Raw genomic sequence first — 17,902 nt, forward strand, 5'->3', positions numbered from 1 at the left:
CTGCTGCTGCTGCTGCTGTATTTCTTCCTGCTGTCTGTGTCTCCACTGCCAGGGAACACATTAAAAGGTGCTGCTGCCCATGCGCCACCAGCTATTAATCTCAAAAATAGCTGCCTGCATTATTTTGAAAAAAAAATTGTAATTAATTTAGAGGTGTTTGGGTTGAAAACTGTGCTGTCCCAATTGTGTATTGGACACAATGTGGGCTTCACGACCGCTGTCTGGAACCTCATGTTGTTTATTTATGGCCCTGGTACCACCGCTAGGACCCAGGGCCTATTATGTCTCGCAGCCTGCCCTCCTGCTGCCAGTCTGCCACACACTCATCCTCCTCACGCTGCCTGCTGTTGTATTTCCTCCTGCTGTCTGTGTCTACTCTCCACTGCCAGGGAACACATTACAAGGTGCTGCTGCCCATGCGCCACCAGCTATTACGCTCAAAAATAGCTGCATCAATTTGAAAAAAAAATTGTAATTAATTTAGAGGTGTCCGGGTTGAAAACTGTGCTGTCCCAATTGTGTATTGGACACAATGTGGGCTTCACGACTGCTGTCTGGAACCTCATGCTGTTTATTTACGGCCTTGGTACCACCGCTAGGAACCAGGGCCTATTATATCAGTCACATCACACTGCCTGACACACACTACTCCTCCTCCTGTAGCTGCATTGAGCTTCTGCTGTCTGTGTGCTGCTACCACTGCCAGGGAGAACAGAAGAAGAACTATTTTCTGCTGCCAGCCTGCCACCTGCCCACCCACTCTCCTACCAGCTATTACCACACTACAACTTGCAACTACTTCCTCCTCCTGCTGATGTCTGTGGTTTACCACCGCCAGGGTACACAGAAAAAGGCGTTGTGGCTTGCAATGTGCCACTACTTACCTATTATGCCATCAACACAAATATAACTATGGTGTTATTAAAATAAAATATTTCCACAAATTAAGTAAAAACTAAATATTACAAAAGAAAGGAAAAACAAGACACATAATATAATGATGAAGAAGAAGAAGAAGAAGAAGAAGGAGAAGGAGAAGGAGAAGGAGACTTTCAACAACCATTTTGGACACACCTTCTCATGCAAACACTTTTCATGAAGTTAATTTACTATTTTTGATACCTTTTTTTATAACTACTACATCACCACATAATCACTTGATGTTTTTCTTCATAAAAAAGGTGGTTTCATGCATCATTGACCTCCAATACAAGTTTTAAAAGCTATTTAAGGCCAGCTCGAATATTTTACTCGACTACAGACTCGGATAGTGACGTCGGATATCCGAGGTCGAATCGGATATTCGATTAACTCGAATATCGAACTTCGAGTGAATTCGGATAGTTTACTATCCGAATTTGACCAAACTCGAATAGGATAATGAGGTATCCGATCAACACTGTGCATAACACAAAGTGGGGAAAACAGTTGCAGGCCACATTTGGCATAAATACTCTAAGGTGATGCAAATATATTTGCGTTCTGCACTTATGCTTGCATGCTCTTAAATACATTGCACACTTCCAAGAAGCTGTGTACATTACCTATGCCCACTGATAAGCCTCACTTATTTTACCCCTTATTTTACCTCTTGACATGTTTCCAGAGAGTGCCTCAGATTTTCCCAGACATTTCAGTGCTTAGTCGCTGTGCACCCCTGAGAGTACAGATCTCTACTAATTTTAGCCACTCAGCTCTTCCAACTGCATGTATGAAAAAGGGACGTCCTAGAATTTGGGCACTGAGTGAAGTCGCTTGTAGAATAACAGTTAAATTACTGATAGTCTGCTATTGGTCACTGGTTAATGCGGCGTCCAAATTTTCTAATGGCTGCAGGCGCCAACATTTCCTGCTTCCCTCCCAACTACCCAACCACTAGTAACAATAGCACAGTTACTGACTAGCTGTAATACCAGTAAACAGAGTAAGAGGTACCCAAGATGATTGAATAATTAATAATTCAATTAAAAGTTTCTGGTTTTATTTAAAAACTACTGCAGCCAAATCGATCAGCAGGGCTGCCAAGCAACTGTCATTGTTTAAAAAGAAATAAAAACAGTCTCCATATTCTTCTCACTTCAGTTATCCTTTAAGGTAGGATTTTTTTTCCATCATTTAGTGCCCAGATCTGACTTTTCATTAGTTCATGCCAATTATTTGGATTCACTTAGAGGACAGCTGCTTCTCCTGGTCATGGTGGTTGCACAGTTGAAGTGTGAGCCCTAAGTGGCAGCAGCCTTTATTATTGTGGATATTTCACCTCTGGCCCAAGCCTTTAAAACTTTAAATTCTCCATATAACCAATCCAGTTCCCTTTCTTTTGTATTTATTAGTTGCACCTTGGATTTCATTGTCAACTTAATTAACTTTCATATTTTTTTTTATAGATGAAAGATGGGGCTTCTTTTATAAACTGATATAGTATATGTCTGTGGTCTAGAAAATTGTATTTAAATTAGCCCAATGATAATTTTCAATTAATTATGTTTGTTTAGAACTCTATGGTATCAACTATGTATGTTTTGTATTACATTTTGTATTGTTAAGTGCTTGCTGTACTGTGACCTGGATAAGGAATTGGGCTTTTTAAACAGCTGAAATTAATTTGGGACAGTGGGGTTGATGCAAAAAAGGCTGATAACATTGCACACCGCACACCGGTGTTACTGGCCTGCGATGAACCTAGTAATGCTTATTGGATCAATAGCGAGATGATCGTTACTATAGCAATGCACTTAAACAGTGTCATAGCGGTAGGGTGTGGCTATACTACAACCGTACCGCAGATACGCCATTTATGTGCAATGCTATGGCAACGTTTGTTGCGCTATCTGCACAATGAGCGTTACTAGTTTCGGTGCAGGCTGGTAACATTGCCATTCGGTGTGCAATGTTATTGGCCTTTTCTGCATCAACCCCAAAGGCAGAAACGATGACTATACAGTATATTCAATAAGGATGTGAGAGACGGGTTAGTAAGCTACCTTAAAGGACAACTTATCACGCACAAAAAAATACATTTTAAAAAACATATGAAATGTACATTTCTTCTAGAGTAAAATGCAATATATATTACTTTTATCCTATGTTGCTGTTACTTGTAGTAGGCATTAAAAAGCTGGTTGACAGATATGACAGGTTTTAGACCAGTTTGTCTCCTCATGGGGGATTCTTAGTATTACCTTTATTCTTTCAAAAGTACTCCCTGGAAAGGATCTATACAAGTGTACTCACTATTATGACAATTAAGTTAGAATGAGTAACTGCAGTTCAATAACTGCTTTTGTAAATAAACACCTGAGAATCCCCATGAGTAGATGGACTAGTCCAAAACTTGACAGATTTTCACTACCTGCTGTAAAGACAGCAACAAAAGAAAAATCCAATGTATGCTCTGGAAGTGCATTTACTCTAAGAGAAATTTACATTTTATAAGTATTTCATTTTTATTTTTTGCCATATTTGAACTTTAACCTCAGTGGGTGAGGTAGCCCAATTTTATGGGCAACCTATTTTTACAGGAGCTGGCTTTAATGGAGTTCTGTAGTAAATGCATTACTATATGGAGCTGCAGTTTAAGGGCTGGTTCAGACGGACGTCTGCGTGGCGTCGCGTCTTTGGGCGTTGCGGCGGCTGCGCGGTCAGGCTTTCAGTAGCCTTCGCGTCGCGTTCCGATGCGGTCACGTTTTTTGTTCCCCTAGGGGGACATTAGCCGTCGTGGTTGGCCGCCCCCTGGAAGCTACATGTCGCTTCCAGGGGCAGCTCGAACGCGATCGTGCAAACGCACGCAAAAGCTCAGTGTAAACGCTCCCATTCACTTGAATGGGAGCGTTTACTGCGACGTTCCGAACGCTTGCAGTAAACGCTCCGCAAGCGTCCGACTGAACCAGCCCTAAAGCAGATAACCAGAGTCTATTTTTTTGCAAACTTTGGGTGTTAGGTGGTTAATTTTTTTCCTTGCATTTTACTTTAATTCTGATGCATATGATTAAACTTCTTCCTAAGCTTGCTTTCTTTCTTCTCTTCCTTAGTCACAAAACAACCTACATGTGCATAATTTAGGCTGACACATGCAAATTCCTGATCAACATTGTCCATTTGTTACCATAGAAAGTGTCACACTCCATAACGTGTTGTTTTAATGTCATTTTGTAGATCACAATGAACCATTTAAACCTGTCTTTTGCTGCATGTGGTTTTCTTGGAATTTACCACTTGGGGGCAGCATCTGCTCTTTTAAAGCATGGTCAGAAAATGTTGAATGCTGTGAAACACTTTGCTGGCGCTTCTGCAGGATCCCTAGTTGCTACAGTTCTCCTCACAGCTCCAGACAAAATAAAGGTACTATGTTCATGTTAAATGGATGTTTGTTATTTTGTTGCATAGCCAATATGTTAGCTAATAGCTGAACCTGTGATCACATTGGGGTATGGTTTTATCTTTCCTAGTGTTCCTTGGTATTTCTGTACATACAGTACTTAACGGTAGGTCTTCCATCTATCTCTTCATTTTACAGACTGCACAGTATTCTTGTGTCTTATGTGCAGTACCCTTGCTTGGCCATGTAAATGTTTATTGTCTTGATCACTTAAATGTTACAACACCATGAAAAATGACACTGAATTGCAGGAAAAAAAACAAAACAAAACAAACACACACACACAAAAAAAACATGACATTAATTTTAAACAAAGTCAGCACATTAAAACTTGTGACATATCTAAATCTGTTCTTAGTAGAGAACTGCATTTCAGTACAATAATATTGTTATACATAATTTAGTAATTTAACATATTTCATTTAGTGACTATTTGATTGTTATAAGTGGAATATTAATATACAGTACATTTTTTATGCAGCCCTGTTAAAAACTCCCTTAAACAGGAACAGTAATGACATACATAATGGAATGTAATAAAGTATTCGTGATATCCATTTTTAGCCTAATTACCCTGTTTTAGCATCACTTCCTATATCTATATATTACTGTATATTGGTATGTAATCTTGCTCTCTAAGTGATCTTTAGCGTAGACAATGATGTCATGCAGCCTTCTCCCTCATAGCACTCCAGGAGATCATATAATATCTCTACTCACTTCATGGGGGGATCACACTGCATTGCCAGCAGTAAAGATACCGACATCTAAGGTATTTAAGGGGAACCTGAAGTGAGTAGAATATGGAGGCTGCCATCTTCATTCTCTACTAAAAAGTGTGCCTGATTCATGAAGCGCGAGCTACATGACACCAGCGCAAGGTAAATACAGGGCTGCACGCTATGCACGGTAGTGCTGCATAGCATGACTTCCTTAGTTACAGGCCCTTTTTGCATAGTAACGCCCACTCCTGAGTGCTATGAAGTATTGCGACCGCTATACTTCACTAGCGTGGCTGCTACTATGCTAATTAACATAGTACAGACCGCCCCAATGAAGTATCACCGTCGTGATACTTCACAGCACCCAGGAGCGTACATTAAACAGGGCCTGTAACTAAGAAAGTTATGCTACGCAGCACTACCGCACATAGGGCCATACGCAATTCACTTTTTCACCTGCGTTTTCTTTTAGGTAATATTTTCAGAACTTGTCATAAAATGCATTTTAAGCCACCAGCCAGCAAGAAAATACTAAAAATAAATTTGATAGCACTTTTTCACCAACTTTTGGGTACCTTTTCAATATTGAAATGCTAAAAAGTTAGTTTAAAGAGAAGATGAAAATTATCTCCTAGGATATAACTCAGGTGAAAAAGTTAATTGCATATGGGCCCTAGTGTGCAGCCCTGCATTACCGTGCGCTGGTGTCATGTAGCTCGGGCTGCTATAGCAGTGCAGCCTCATGAATCAGGGCCAATTTCTTTTGCCGAAACTTTGTGCTGATGCTCTGCTTCTAACACTTTGTCACTGGCCCAGAATGAGCATGTATATCAGATACTTTAAATCTGGAGTGACTCCACTGGCTACATGCTTGTTGCAGGTGTGTGACTGGAAAATAACTAAAGGCAGAAGCCCAGGGAATGAAGATAGAAGACTCCTTATTCCTCTCACTTTAGATGTGCTAGTTTAAGAATGTTAATTAGAGTGAGATAACATTTTACAGGGAGCAAACATTGATTAATAAATTAATATGGTAAAAATAAGCAATTTTATTCATGACATTATGTACAGTTGAGTCCCTCATTAAGTGTTAAAGGACTTACGAGGCCAAAACCACTAAAAAAGTAAAGTACCTGCATAATGTTTAAATGCACGGAGGACGCCATCGGCGCCCTCCGTGCAGTTACGCCGGGTCCCCTTAGTGAAATCGCCCCCCCGTGCCGCTCGCGACCCCACAGGCTAGGTCGGGCTCTCCTGCCACCCCTAGTATGGCCGCCAGAGCTGGCCGCGGCTGCGCAGCCCGCATTGCCGCGAGTGCAGCTGCGCAGCTCTAGGGCCTCCCCCCCTGATCCACGCCACAGTGCGTGGTTCGGGGGGGTTGGCCCAACCTGGCCTGTGGGGTCGCGAGCGGCACGGGGGGCGATTTCACCAAGGGGACCCGGTGGAACTGCATGGAGGGCGCGGATGGTGTCCTCCGTGCATTTAAACATCATGCAGGTACTTTACTTTTTTTAGTTGTTTTGGCCTCGTAAGTCCTTTAACCACTTTACCCCCAGCGGTGCGGATTTCTCTGTCCCTTTTTCCACCCTGTTAACACCAGGGATGGAGAAATCCGCACCTGACGCCGCTGTCGTGTTCCCGCTCGCTCATCCGCGCGCCCCCGCGCACACCGCCGCCCGCTCACCCGGAGATCAATGAACGGTAAAACCATTCTCGTTCGTTGATCCAAGCCCCCGCAATGATCAGCTGCTTCTACGAGAAGCAGCGCGATCATTGTGAAAGAAAAAAAGTTTCCCAGCCTCATAACACTTCCTGCAAGCGTCCTTCCGGACGCTTGCAGGACGCATAAACAAAAAGTAAAACTACACCCTAAAGCATTTTTCATATATAAATACATTAGTTATATACTAAAAATTAACTCATTACCTCCCACACTACCCAATTTTTTTTTTGTAATAAAAAAATGTACAATTAAAAAAAATACATAAGGAGTTACCTTAGGGACTGAACTTTTTAAATATTTATGTCAAGAGGGTATAACCCACTTACTTTATAAACTATGGTCTTGTAATTAGGGATGGACGCAAAACCGAAAAAAATGCACCTTTATTTCCAAATAAAATATTGGCATTGTGATAGGGACATAATTTAAACTGTTTTATAACCAGGACAAATGGGCAAATAAATTTCATGCGTTTTAATTACAGTAGCATGCAGTATTTAAAAACTATAAAGGCCGAAAACTGAAAAATAATATTTTTTTTCCCACATTTTTTCCTATTTTCCCATTAAAACACATTTAGAATAAAATAATTCTTGGCATAATGCCCCACCTAAAGAAAGCCTAATTTGTGGCGAAAACAAGATATAGTTCATTTCATTGTGACAAGTAATGATAAAGTTATAGACGAATGAATGGAAGGAGCGCTGAAAGGTGAAAATTGCTCTGGTGCTCAAGGGGTAAAACCCCTCAGTTGTGAAGTGGTTAAGTATAAGTTATCTATTTTCCTGATCTTAAAAGGAGAATTTCAACAAGTTTCATTGGACCGGACCTCAAAAGTTTTCAGTTGCCTAACTCTAGTATAGACAGAATGTAGAAAGTATTAAAGAGTACCCAGAGTACCCAGCAGTGCAGTTTCTAGGCTAAAATGCACCCAGGGGGCGAGGGTGTAAAAATTGTGCCCCCCGAAGCAAGGTATGGGTGCCCGCAGTATAGATTAGCCAGGTCAAGTTGCACTCAGTATAGATTCCCCCAGTATAGGTAGCCCAGAATAGGTACCCCAGTATAGGTAGCCAGTATAGGTAGCCAGTATAGTAGTCACCTGTACAGGTTAGATAAGTTAATGCTCCCACTATAGGTTAGATAGGTAGCTGCCCCTCAGTATAGGTTAGATAGGTAGGTGCCCCCCCATATAGGTTAGATAGGTAGGTGCCCCCCAGTATAGGTTAGATAGGTAGGTGCCCCCCAGTATAGGTTAGATTAGGTAGCTGCCCCCTCAGTATAGGTTAGATTAGGTAGCTGCCCCCCAGGTTAGATAGGTAGCTGCCCCCAGTATAGGTTAGATAGGTATGTTCCCCCCAGTATAGGTTAGATAGGTAGCTGCCCCCCAGTATAGGTTAGATAGGTAGCTGCCCCCCAGTATAGGTTAGATTAGGTAGGTGCCCCCCAGTATAGGTTAGATTAGGTAGGTGCCCCCCCCCAGTATAGGTTAGATTTGGTAGGTGCCCCCCAGTATAGGTTAGATTAGGTAGCTGCCCCCCAGTATAGGTTAGATTAGGTAGCTGCCCCCAGTATAGGTTAGATTAGGTAGCTGCCCCCCAGTATAGGTTAGATTAGGTAGGTGCCCCCCAGTATAGGTTAGATTAGGTAGCTGCCCCCCAGTATAGGTTAGATAGGTAGGTGCCCCCCAGGATAGGTTAGATAGGTAGCTGCCCCAGTATAGGTTAGGTAGGTGCCCCCCATAATGGAGGGGGAAGCCGCAGCCGCGGGGAGGGCAGCCCGACCTCGCCCTCCCTTACTCTCCCCGGGCCGCCCTCTGTGCTCCCCCCTCGGACTGCAAAGCAATGCGCAGGGAAGCGCTATACAAAACTACTCACCTCCCTGGTTCCAATCGCTGCTCACTCGCCGCCAGTCTCCTCTCTGCATAGACGCTGATACAGCTGATACCTGTTTAGCAGGAAGCAGTGTGTGTGAGTATTAGCATCTACTCTATGCAGAGAGGAGACTGGCGGCGAGTGAGCAGCGATTGGAACCAGGGAGGTGAGTAGTTTTGTATAGCGCTTCCCTGCGCATTGCTTTGCAGTCCGAGGGGAGAGCACTGAGGGCGGCCCGGGGAGAGGAAGGGAGGGAGAGGTCGGGCTGCCCTCCCCGCAGCTGCGGTTCCCCCCTCCATCACAGCGCCCCCCTCCCAACAGCACTCAAGGCCCCCGCACGGGCTGCACGGCCCTAGAAATGGCCATGGTACCCAGATAGCTCATGGTAACCCAGAACCAACAGGAGAGTATAGTGGGCGAAAAGAGATCAAAAAGCCCTCTTAAAAAAGGGATGCGGAATATAATTATTCCTTTTTAAAACAGTAGAGTATTGTAACATGTTCGCCATCAGTAATACTTAGGATGATACCATTTATGGGCTAACTTAAGTCTGCTATAAGCTGAATAGTCAAAAGCTTACACCTAATTCTTTTAAGTTAGCCAATATCCTGATTCAAAACTTCTTGATTCTTCTTAAAACAGAAGATATTTGAAATAATTCAGCCTGAAGTCAGCAAGTGTGGTTTCCCATGATGCATCAGTCCTAAATATGAAATTCATATCCCCCTAAAAGCCCATCACAATACAGAACTGCTGGCATATAGTGAGCCTATAGCTTATGCATTTTACAGAGCCACACCATTCCATACATTATGTCTTTAGAGCTTATTCTAAAGGTGGCCACTAACGATTCAATTTCTAGCAAAAAATCGTTCGAGTGATCAGATAATTCTGATTTGAAGAAAAATCGTTCACTACACCATCAAACAAACCAATCTTTGCTTTCTCTCTATCACAACCAACAATAAAATCCAAATTTTGGTTTGTTGAAAATCCAATCGGACCACTATTTTTATAATCGCTTTTAATCGATTGTGCCCATCAACGGAGATTATTTACAACCAATCCGATCAGAATTTCTGATCGCTCCAACAATTTTTTACTAGAAATTGGACCATTAGTGGCCACCTTAATACTTAGGAGTTAATTGCAGTCATGGGTGAGAGAAGGATGTACAATAGCATAAACCTGCATTTGACACCTTTATTCTGTCACATAGACAGTGAGAGGTATCCCTGAATGCCCAGGCAGGTGGGTGGCGGTACCAAACAGCTAACAGTTGTTTTGCGTACAAATCCCACTTGAACTGAAACACAGGTTGTTGGTGCTGTTGTCCTTTCTTATCTCACCCATTCCTCAAGCCTGTATACTGAACAGATTAGCAGAGCCTGTGAATGCCCAGGATCCTGGTTTTACAGTGAATTTGGAGGACTCTGTTACCAACTGTATACAGTCAGGTCCATAAATATTGGGGCAGCTACACAGTTCTAACATTGTTGTCTCTTTACACAACCACAATGGATTTAAAATGAAACAAATATGATGTGCTTTAACTGAAGACTGTCAGCTTTAATTTGAGGGTATTTACATCCTAATAGGTGAATGGTGGTGGAATTACAACAGTTTGCATATGTGCCTCCCACTTGTTAAGGGAGCAAAAGTAATGGGACAGAATAATAATAATCATAAATCAAACTTTCACTTTTTAATACTTGGTTGCAAATCCTTTGCAGTCAATTACAGGCTAAAGTCTGGAATGCATAGACCTCACCAGACGCTGGGTTTTATCCCTGGTGATGCTCTGCCAGGTCTCCCATTTTCCCTTCAGTTTTGTCCTCAGCAAGTGAAATGTATGCTCAATCGGATTCAGGTCAGGTGATTGACTTGGCCATTGCATAACATTCCCCCTCAATGACCCTGTTTTGGTTCATTATCCATATGCACTGTGAAGCACCTTCCATTGAGTTCTGAAGCATGTGGCTGAATATGAGCAGATAATATTGCTTGGAACACTTCTGAATTCATCCTGCTGCTTTTGTCAGCAGTCACATCATCAATAAATACAAGAGAACCAGTTCCATTGGCAGCCATGCATGCAAACGCCATGACACTACCACCACCATGCTTCACTGATGAGGCGGTATGCTTAGGATTATGAGCAGTTCCTTTCCTTCTCCATACTCTACTCTTCCCATCACTCTGGTACAGGTTGATCTTGGTCTCACATTTCCATAGCATGTTGTTCCAGACCTGTGAAGGCTTTTTTAGATGTCATTTGGCAAACTAATGTGGCCTTCCTGTTTTTAAGGCTCACCAATGGGTTACATCTCTAAATACCCTCAAATTAAAGCTGAGAGTCTGCAGTTAAAGCACATCGTGTGTGTTTAATTACAAATTGTAATGATCCGCTCAGCTGTCTGCACAGGCAGACAGCTGTTTGACCATTCCTTAGGTCTGAGTGCTGCAGGTCTCTGGAAAAGAGACCTGTCTTCACTTTGCAAGTTTCAGAGTTACTCTGCTGGTGAGGAATTTGCATACACTTGTCATGCAAATGGATTAGCTGCATCCTTTGATGGATTGCAGTATAAATACCTTTTGCTCCCAGAATTCCCTGCTGGTCATAGAGGTTTGTTCCTGCTAAACACACCTGGAGTGTCAGCCATTGCTATCTTAGTGTAGTTAATTCTTGGGGAGTGCTCCTTGCATTCCTATTTAGTGCAGTCAGTTTGTGTATAATTTGTACTGCCTATTCTGTCTTGTCTTGTCTGTGCGATTGCACGGTCGCCAGCGGTTGGCGATAGTGAATCTTTCTGTCTTGAACTTAGATTGCATTTGCCCTAGCGTTAGAGGTGGTGGATCTTTCTAGTCCGTATCTTGGAGTATAACCTCAGCTGCGGTTGCTACTGGTTACTCCTTCTGTCTTGCGATTGTCTTGTCGCCAGCGGCGGTCGACAGCAAATTGTTCTGTCTGTTGGGATCGCACTCGCCCTAGCGGTAGTGCCGGTGGTTCCTTCTGTACTGTTTTGTCTGGTACGAACGCTTGCTGTAGGCTCGGTGAGGTAACCGTTTAGCAAGCATTCTCGTTCTCTATTTCGTGTTTGCGTTACATTGGTTAGTTAGGGTGGCACGCTTATCACTGGGCGCCTAACGCGCGGTGATCGTGTCTTAAACGCGTTCGCTGTTGCGAATGAGTGAGGTGTTCGCGTTTAGCTAGCGTTTGTTATTTTCCTTGATGTTCTGATCATTGTTCGTTGCTATGTCTTTCTGTGCGCTGACCACGGAGATAATTCCACATTCGTTACACAAATCCGTTGTGGTTGTGTATAGAGCCAACAATGGTAGAATTGTCCCAATATTTATGGCCATGACTGTATATTTACAGTGCTAACACTGCTTTTCGGCATTAATGACAGAGTTAGTTGGCCAAAGGTAGCTACATACTTGTCGATTTTCCCAGCAGATTCAATCACTAAGATCCAGTCTTCTAGAAATCTATGCCCCAACATCCCAGCCCAATTGTAATTTCAATTGATTTTCACCCAGAATCGATCAACATTTTTGATCAGATGGAAAATGTTGATCATGCTGAAATCTATTGCTAATTTATATGCAGTGTGCGAAAGGAAAAAAGCTCTCTCTGATAAGATTACGGCAGCCATCTATCAATGTGTGGCTATCTTAAGGTACATCTTAACTGAAACAGGGAGATGGAGGCTGTCATATTTATTTTCTTTTAAACAATACCAGTTTCCTAGCAGTCCTGCTGATCTCTTTTGCTGCAGTAGTGTAATGTGATGTCCTGTTGCCAAGGAGACGCGATGCTGGATTTGGCGATCAGGTGAGTTTGTTTTCGCCCCCCTTGTGACCCTGCAGGGAGGGAGGGTGGAGGAATTCAAGGAATGCGGTCTGCAGCATCCGGCCTGGGCCAAGCAAAGTTTGCCCAGTCCTGGCCTAGGCTAGGATGTCACAAAGTGTTCTCCTCCCAGTGACGGGTTATGAAAGATTTTACAGTAAGCGGACAATAACTAAATAATCTATAAATTACTATTGTAACAAATACCCAATTTTATTCGTCAAGTTACATTCAGTTATGTTCCTCTTTGTGACCCTTTTTGGCTGAAATCTGCTGTTCAATCCACTGGAATGTATTCTTCACTGTTTAAATTTTGTCATATAAAACAAAGTGCATAATCCAATCTATGTCACTAAACAGAGAAGCCAATCTGTGTGAAAACAGCAATTATTGTTAGAGGTATTCCAAGTTTTTCTGCTATTGATTGCTGAAGGGCATACATATATATGACTCATGTAAATATTGAGCCATGTGTGCACCAAGTGAAAAGGAGCATCTGTAAAGACTGACTCAGTCTGTTAATAATGTGCACAGAGATTTCAATGCAGGGTTTTTAATCAACTGTTCATCACTACCTTTCTCTAGAGGATGGAGAGGGGGAAAGCATTTTGCAGTACAAGAAAGCTAATACTGAATCATAATAGTGTGTAATGTAAGAAAACATGAGCAAATCTCCAGTCCCCTGATCATTTAGAGATCTGCACATTCATGGTCATTCCATGAATACAGTATTGAGAAGAATGCCTGACAAGCATTGAATGACAGACATGCGTGGCAGGTAGAGAAAAGCTGCTTGGGAGTTGCATGTAAAGCTGTCGTGGATAAAATATGAATGCTGCCATTGCCGACCTCCAGGAAACATTCGTTTGCAGCTCTCTTTCTTTGAAACAGAACCCATTATATGAGAAATACTTTTTATTCCTGTGATAGCATTAATTAAGAAGTCATGCTTTGCAAAAAACTATAAATATTCTGAAAGGTAAACCAATACTAAGCAGCCCATGCCACTGTTCTCCAAAAACTGTGGTTCCCTGAGACCCTTTGGGAGGGAGGGAGGGAGGGCCCATTATTACGTGCACACCCAAGAATTTGGCACACCCCTACTTACATCATTTTCTAACCCCTGCTTTGAAAATGGTCAATGATATGCAAAGAAATCTGCATGGAGTGCAGAGTTGATGTAAATTGTTTGCAGCTTGGAAGTGTGGCAATCAGGTGCACTATTTGTCTCTTTTTTGATTGGTTCAATTCGCATGAAATTTGCACGAGTGCTTAGAGTATTTGCATCTAATAAAACATCACTATTGTACAGTAATGTCATTTTTGCAATCTTGTTTTACTGGGAACACCTGCCAATGATTACTGTTGATCTGTTTTACAGATGAAGCAATGTATAATAAATCCATTTTCTTGCTCTGATTCAGCCAATCCAATTCAGGATGCTATAAAATGTCGGAAGTGGTGGTGGGTGGGCGGATTTACACTGCCTGTCTGCTGCTCTGGGAGCACTTGGTATGGACAGTTGAAAGGTGTTCTTGATTGCAGTGTAACTGTACTGTGTGTCAAATGCTGACACCACGCCGTTTGCAAAGATTTATAAGGAACCAGATTTATCAAAGCATGTCTTCTTGAACAGTTCTAAAACATTACAGTTAAGAAACGTGCAAATCCATTCTTAAACTGCCGCAGATTAAGAAGTGCTTAATAGCACTTCTACGCAGATTGTGCAGTGTAGACTGGACATGATTTGTGAAGTGCTCCTCCCACCTGCTGCCAGGTATCCTGTGAAGCTGTTCTGTGCTTAACCCTTCCAGTGCTGGGCATTGATCCTCTGTTTCAGCCACGGCCGGCCTTTGACCTGTGCAACTGGAGAGGTCGCTCAGGGCGCCGGCTTTCAAGGGGCGCATGTGCAGGGGTTTCTATTCCCCTCACTCGCGGCTCCTTCCGATCACTGGAACTCACTGTCAGCCCTGTTCAGCTGTGGGTGAATCGGCAGCTTTGATGACAGAGGGAGCCCAGTGGTGGCACTGTGTATCTCAAATACAGGAAGTGTTAATTTCCTAAATGAGCACTTTCTGTATTTCAATGCTTCTGGGCCACCCACCGCTGAACTATAGGGCTGGCAATCTGAGTGCCGGGGATGGAGGGTGCCACCACAGAGGGAAACTTGTTGCAGCCCACAGGTCTGTGTGACAGGAGCACATCGCCCAGCTCCCCCAGAGTGCCAGCAAACTGCAAGCAAAGGGGACTACAGCACAGAGGCAGGTCAGTCACTCAGGGGGCTTTACATAGATCAAAATGCAGCCCTAATGGACTGGACTTTGTGCAGCAGTACACACACACACTCTCTCACACTCTCTCTGTCTCTCCCTATCTATCTATCTATCTATCTATCTATAATATATATATATATATATATATATATATATATATATATATATATATATATATATATCTTTCCTCCCCTCTCTCTCTGTCTCTCCCTACTCTCTCTATGTCTCTCCTCTCTCTTCTCTCTATCTATCTATCTATCTATCTATCTATCTATCTATCTATCTATCTATATATATATATATATATATATATATATATATCCCTTCTCTCTCTCTGTCTCTCTCTCTCCCCTCCCTCCCTCCATCCATCCCTATATCTGTGTCTCTCTCTCTCTCTCGATGTATATATATCTGTCTGTCTGTCCATCCCAATATTACCTATTCCTCTATCCTGTATGTATCCATCCATCCATATCTGTCTCTGTCCTTCTCTCTCTGTGTGTGTGTATATGATCCATCCCTATATTTTTTTTTATTTATTATTATAGTGCCAACATCCTCCGTACTGCTGTACATATGTCTCCCTTCCCTCGCTCTCTATTTATTCATCCCTCCATCCATCATCTATACCTACCTACATCTATCTATCTATCTATCTATCCTGAGAAGGGCAGTGTCATCTGGCTTTTAAGGGCAGCCGGAGAAAGTGGGCCTTGGTGGCGAACAAAGTACAAATCCGGCCCTGTGTGTCACTGAAATGTAAGCATTTGGCATGATGTGTTAAACTTCAAAAAGGTTGGGAAATACTTTCCTAGGAGAAAAGGTGAACGTGTGTGTAGAGGGTGAAGGGGGGGGGGGGGGGGGGGGGCACCATAATCAGGCTTCGCTCAGGGCGCTGTGAAACCTAAGGCCGGCCCTGGTTTCAGCTGTGATACATTTAAATTATATACTAATTTACATTAAATTTTGTCATTTAACATAAAATAATCTATGGAAAATAATATATTTATGCTATTATAACTTCTCTTTTCTGTATCAATACAGCAGATGTATTGGTTACCTCAGCAACCACAGTTTTAGAAGGAATCTGCACTATCTAATGATTTCTTAAGATGTCTGAGACAGTTCTGCACAGATTTCTAAAAACCTACCAATGTTTTGTCTCGGACACTCTTGATAAATGTCCCCAAAGAGCTTCTGCCAACTATCCAATACTGGACTGGCAAACAGCCTTATTTTTTAGCAGCTAAATTAGTAAAACTATATGCACTCTGCAGTGCCACATTTCTTCAGCTCCTCCCAAATGTGCCATCCCCAGCCTGGCAGCCTGTGCAGAGTGGTAAAGGGAGCCCTTTCATATTTACCTGTTCCAGATGCTAAATTGGCTCTCCTCTTCCTCCACTGAGTAGTGCTGCAATGCTGACATCCTGTTCTTGGTTCCAATCACATAATATGTCATGGATACAGAACAGGATGTCAGCATTGTAGCGCAGTGGGTTGAGAAGAGAAGAGGAATATTTGAGTCAATCCAACGTCCGGAACTGGTAAATATAATAGCGCTCACTGCTACTCACACAGTAGAATCGAGGAGCTGGACAAAAGACGGCGTAGAAGGGATGTGGGTATTGCGGGAATACCAGAAGAGGTCCCAGCATCTAAGCTTCTTAAGTTCTTATTTTTTTCTTTGGACATTCCTAACTTACTGAGGATCAGTTCCCCCCCCCCCCCCCCCCGAAAATTGAGCATGAGCACAGAGTGGGCCCACTACGTAAACGTCATGATGGAACCCCCCCCCCCCACCACCACTACCTGCCTCCCTGTATGGTAATGGTGAAGTATTTAGATTATGCTGACAAAGCAAAGCTGATGGCTGCCTACCATGCCCAGTCTCAAGATTTTCAATATCAAAGTAGCAGAATATGGTTATTTAATAATTTCTCAGCAGCGGCCTCTAAATAATGGCAAGCCTTAAGTCAGATCTGTGGAGCTCTGTATAAGAACAAAATAAAATTTGCTCTGGTAAACCTAGCGACCCTTAAAGTCATGGATTCAGATAATAAAGTGCATACTTTCAAAACACCAGAATGGGCACAGGACTTTTTGAATAATAGCCCCTCATACTTTGAAGTATGGGGCAGTAAGCCCCAGGGAAAGAAACTAAGTTGCACTTACTGGATGGAATTCTTCCAACTGAAGAGCTTAGATGTACCGTATATACTCGCAAGCAAGCCGACCCGCATGTAAGCCGACCCCCCCACTTTTACCCCAAAAAACAGGAAAAAATGATTGACCCTCATGTAAGCCGGGGGTAGGAAACGCTGGCCGCGTGATCCCCCCAGTATGTCCCAGTATAGCTAGTATAGTGCCCAGTATAGGTAGGTAGTGCTCAGTATAGCTAGTAAAATGCCCCAGTATAGCTAGTATAGTGCTCAGTATAGCTAGTATAGTGCTCAGTATAGCTAGTATAGTGCTCAGTATAGCTAGTATAGTGCTCATTATAGCTAGTATAGTGCTCAGTATAGCCAGTATAGTGCTCATTATAGCTAGTGAAGTGCCCCAGTTTAGCTAGTATAGTGCTCAATATAGGTAGGTAGTGCTCAGTATAGCTAGTAAAATGCCCCAGTATAGCTAGTATAGTGCTCGGTATAGCTAGTATAGTGCTCAGTATAGTGCTCAGTATAGCTAGTATAGTGCTCAGTATAGCTAGTATAGTGCTCAGTATAGCTAGTGAAGTGCCCCAGTTTAGCTAGTATAGTGCTCAGTATAGTGCCCCATTATAGCTAGTATAGTGCCCCATTATAGCTAGTATAGTGCCCCCAGTATAGCTAGTATAGTGCCCCCAGTATAGCTAGTATAGTGCCCTCAGTATAGCTAGTATAGTGCCCCATTATAGCTAGTATAGTGCCCCCAGTATAGTTAGTATAGTGCTCAGTATAGTGCCCCCATTATAGCTAGTATAGTGCCCCATTATAGCTAGTATAGTGCCCCCAGTATAGCTAGTATAGTGCCCCATTATAGCTAGTATAGTGCCCCATTATAGCTAGTATAGTGCCCCATTATAGCTAGTATAGTGCCCCATTAT

At 42.7% G+C, this 17,902-nt stretch overlaps 1 protein-coding gene across 7 annotated transcripts in view; it reads left to right on the top strand.

Annotated features, from left to right (window-relative positions):
* Positions 1 to 17,902, top strand: part of PNPLA4 (patatin like phospholipase domain containing 4) — a 110,209-nt gene that overhangs the window by 18,907 nt on the left and 73,400 nt on the right. For 5 of the 7 annotated variants that reach the window (XR_011025901.1, XR_011025902.1, XM_068265616.1 and 2 more), the window contains exon 2: positions 4,156 to 4,341. Coding sequence is in view for 4 of the 7 variants with exons in the window: in XM_068265616.1 (XP_068121717.1) it covers positions 4,162 to 4,341 (180 nt within the window). In the remaining 3 variants the exon portion in view is untranslated. Of the gene's footprint in view, positions 1 to 4,155; positions 4,342 to 4,462; positions 4,485 to 12,674; positions 12,705 to 17,902 lie in introns of those variants that run through there. The other 2 variants (XM_068265620.1, XM_068265618.1) reach the window with 2 other exon arrangements.

This window comes from Hyperolius riggenbachi, chromosome 2 (assembly GCF_040937935.1).
Source record: "Hyperolius riggenbachi isolate aHypRig1 chromosome 2, aHypRig1.pri, whole genome shotgun sequence".
Lineage (NCBI taxonomy): Eukaryota > Metazoa > Chordata > Amphibia > Anura > Hyperoliidae > Hyperolius > Hyperolius riggenbachi.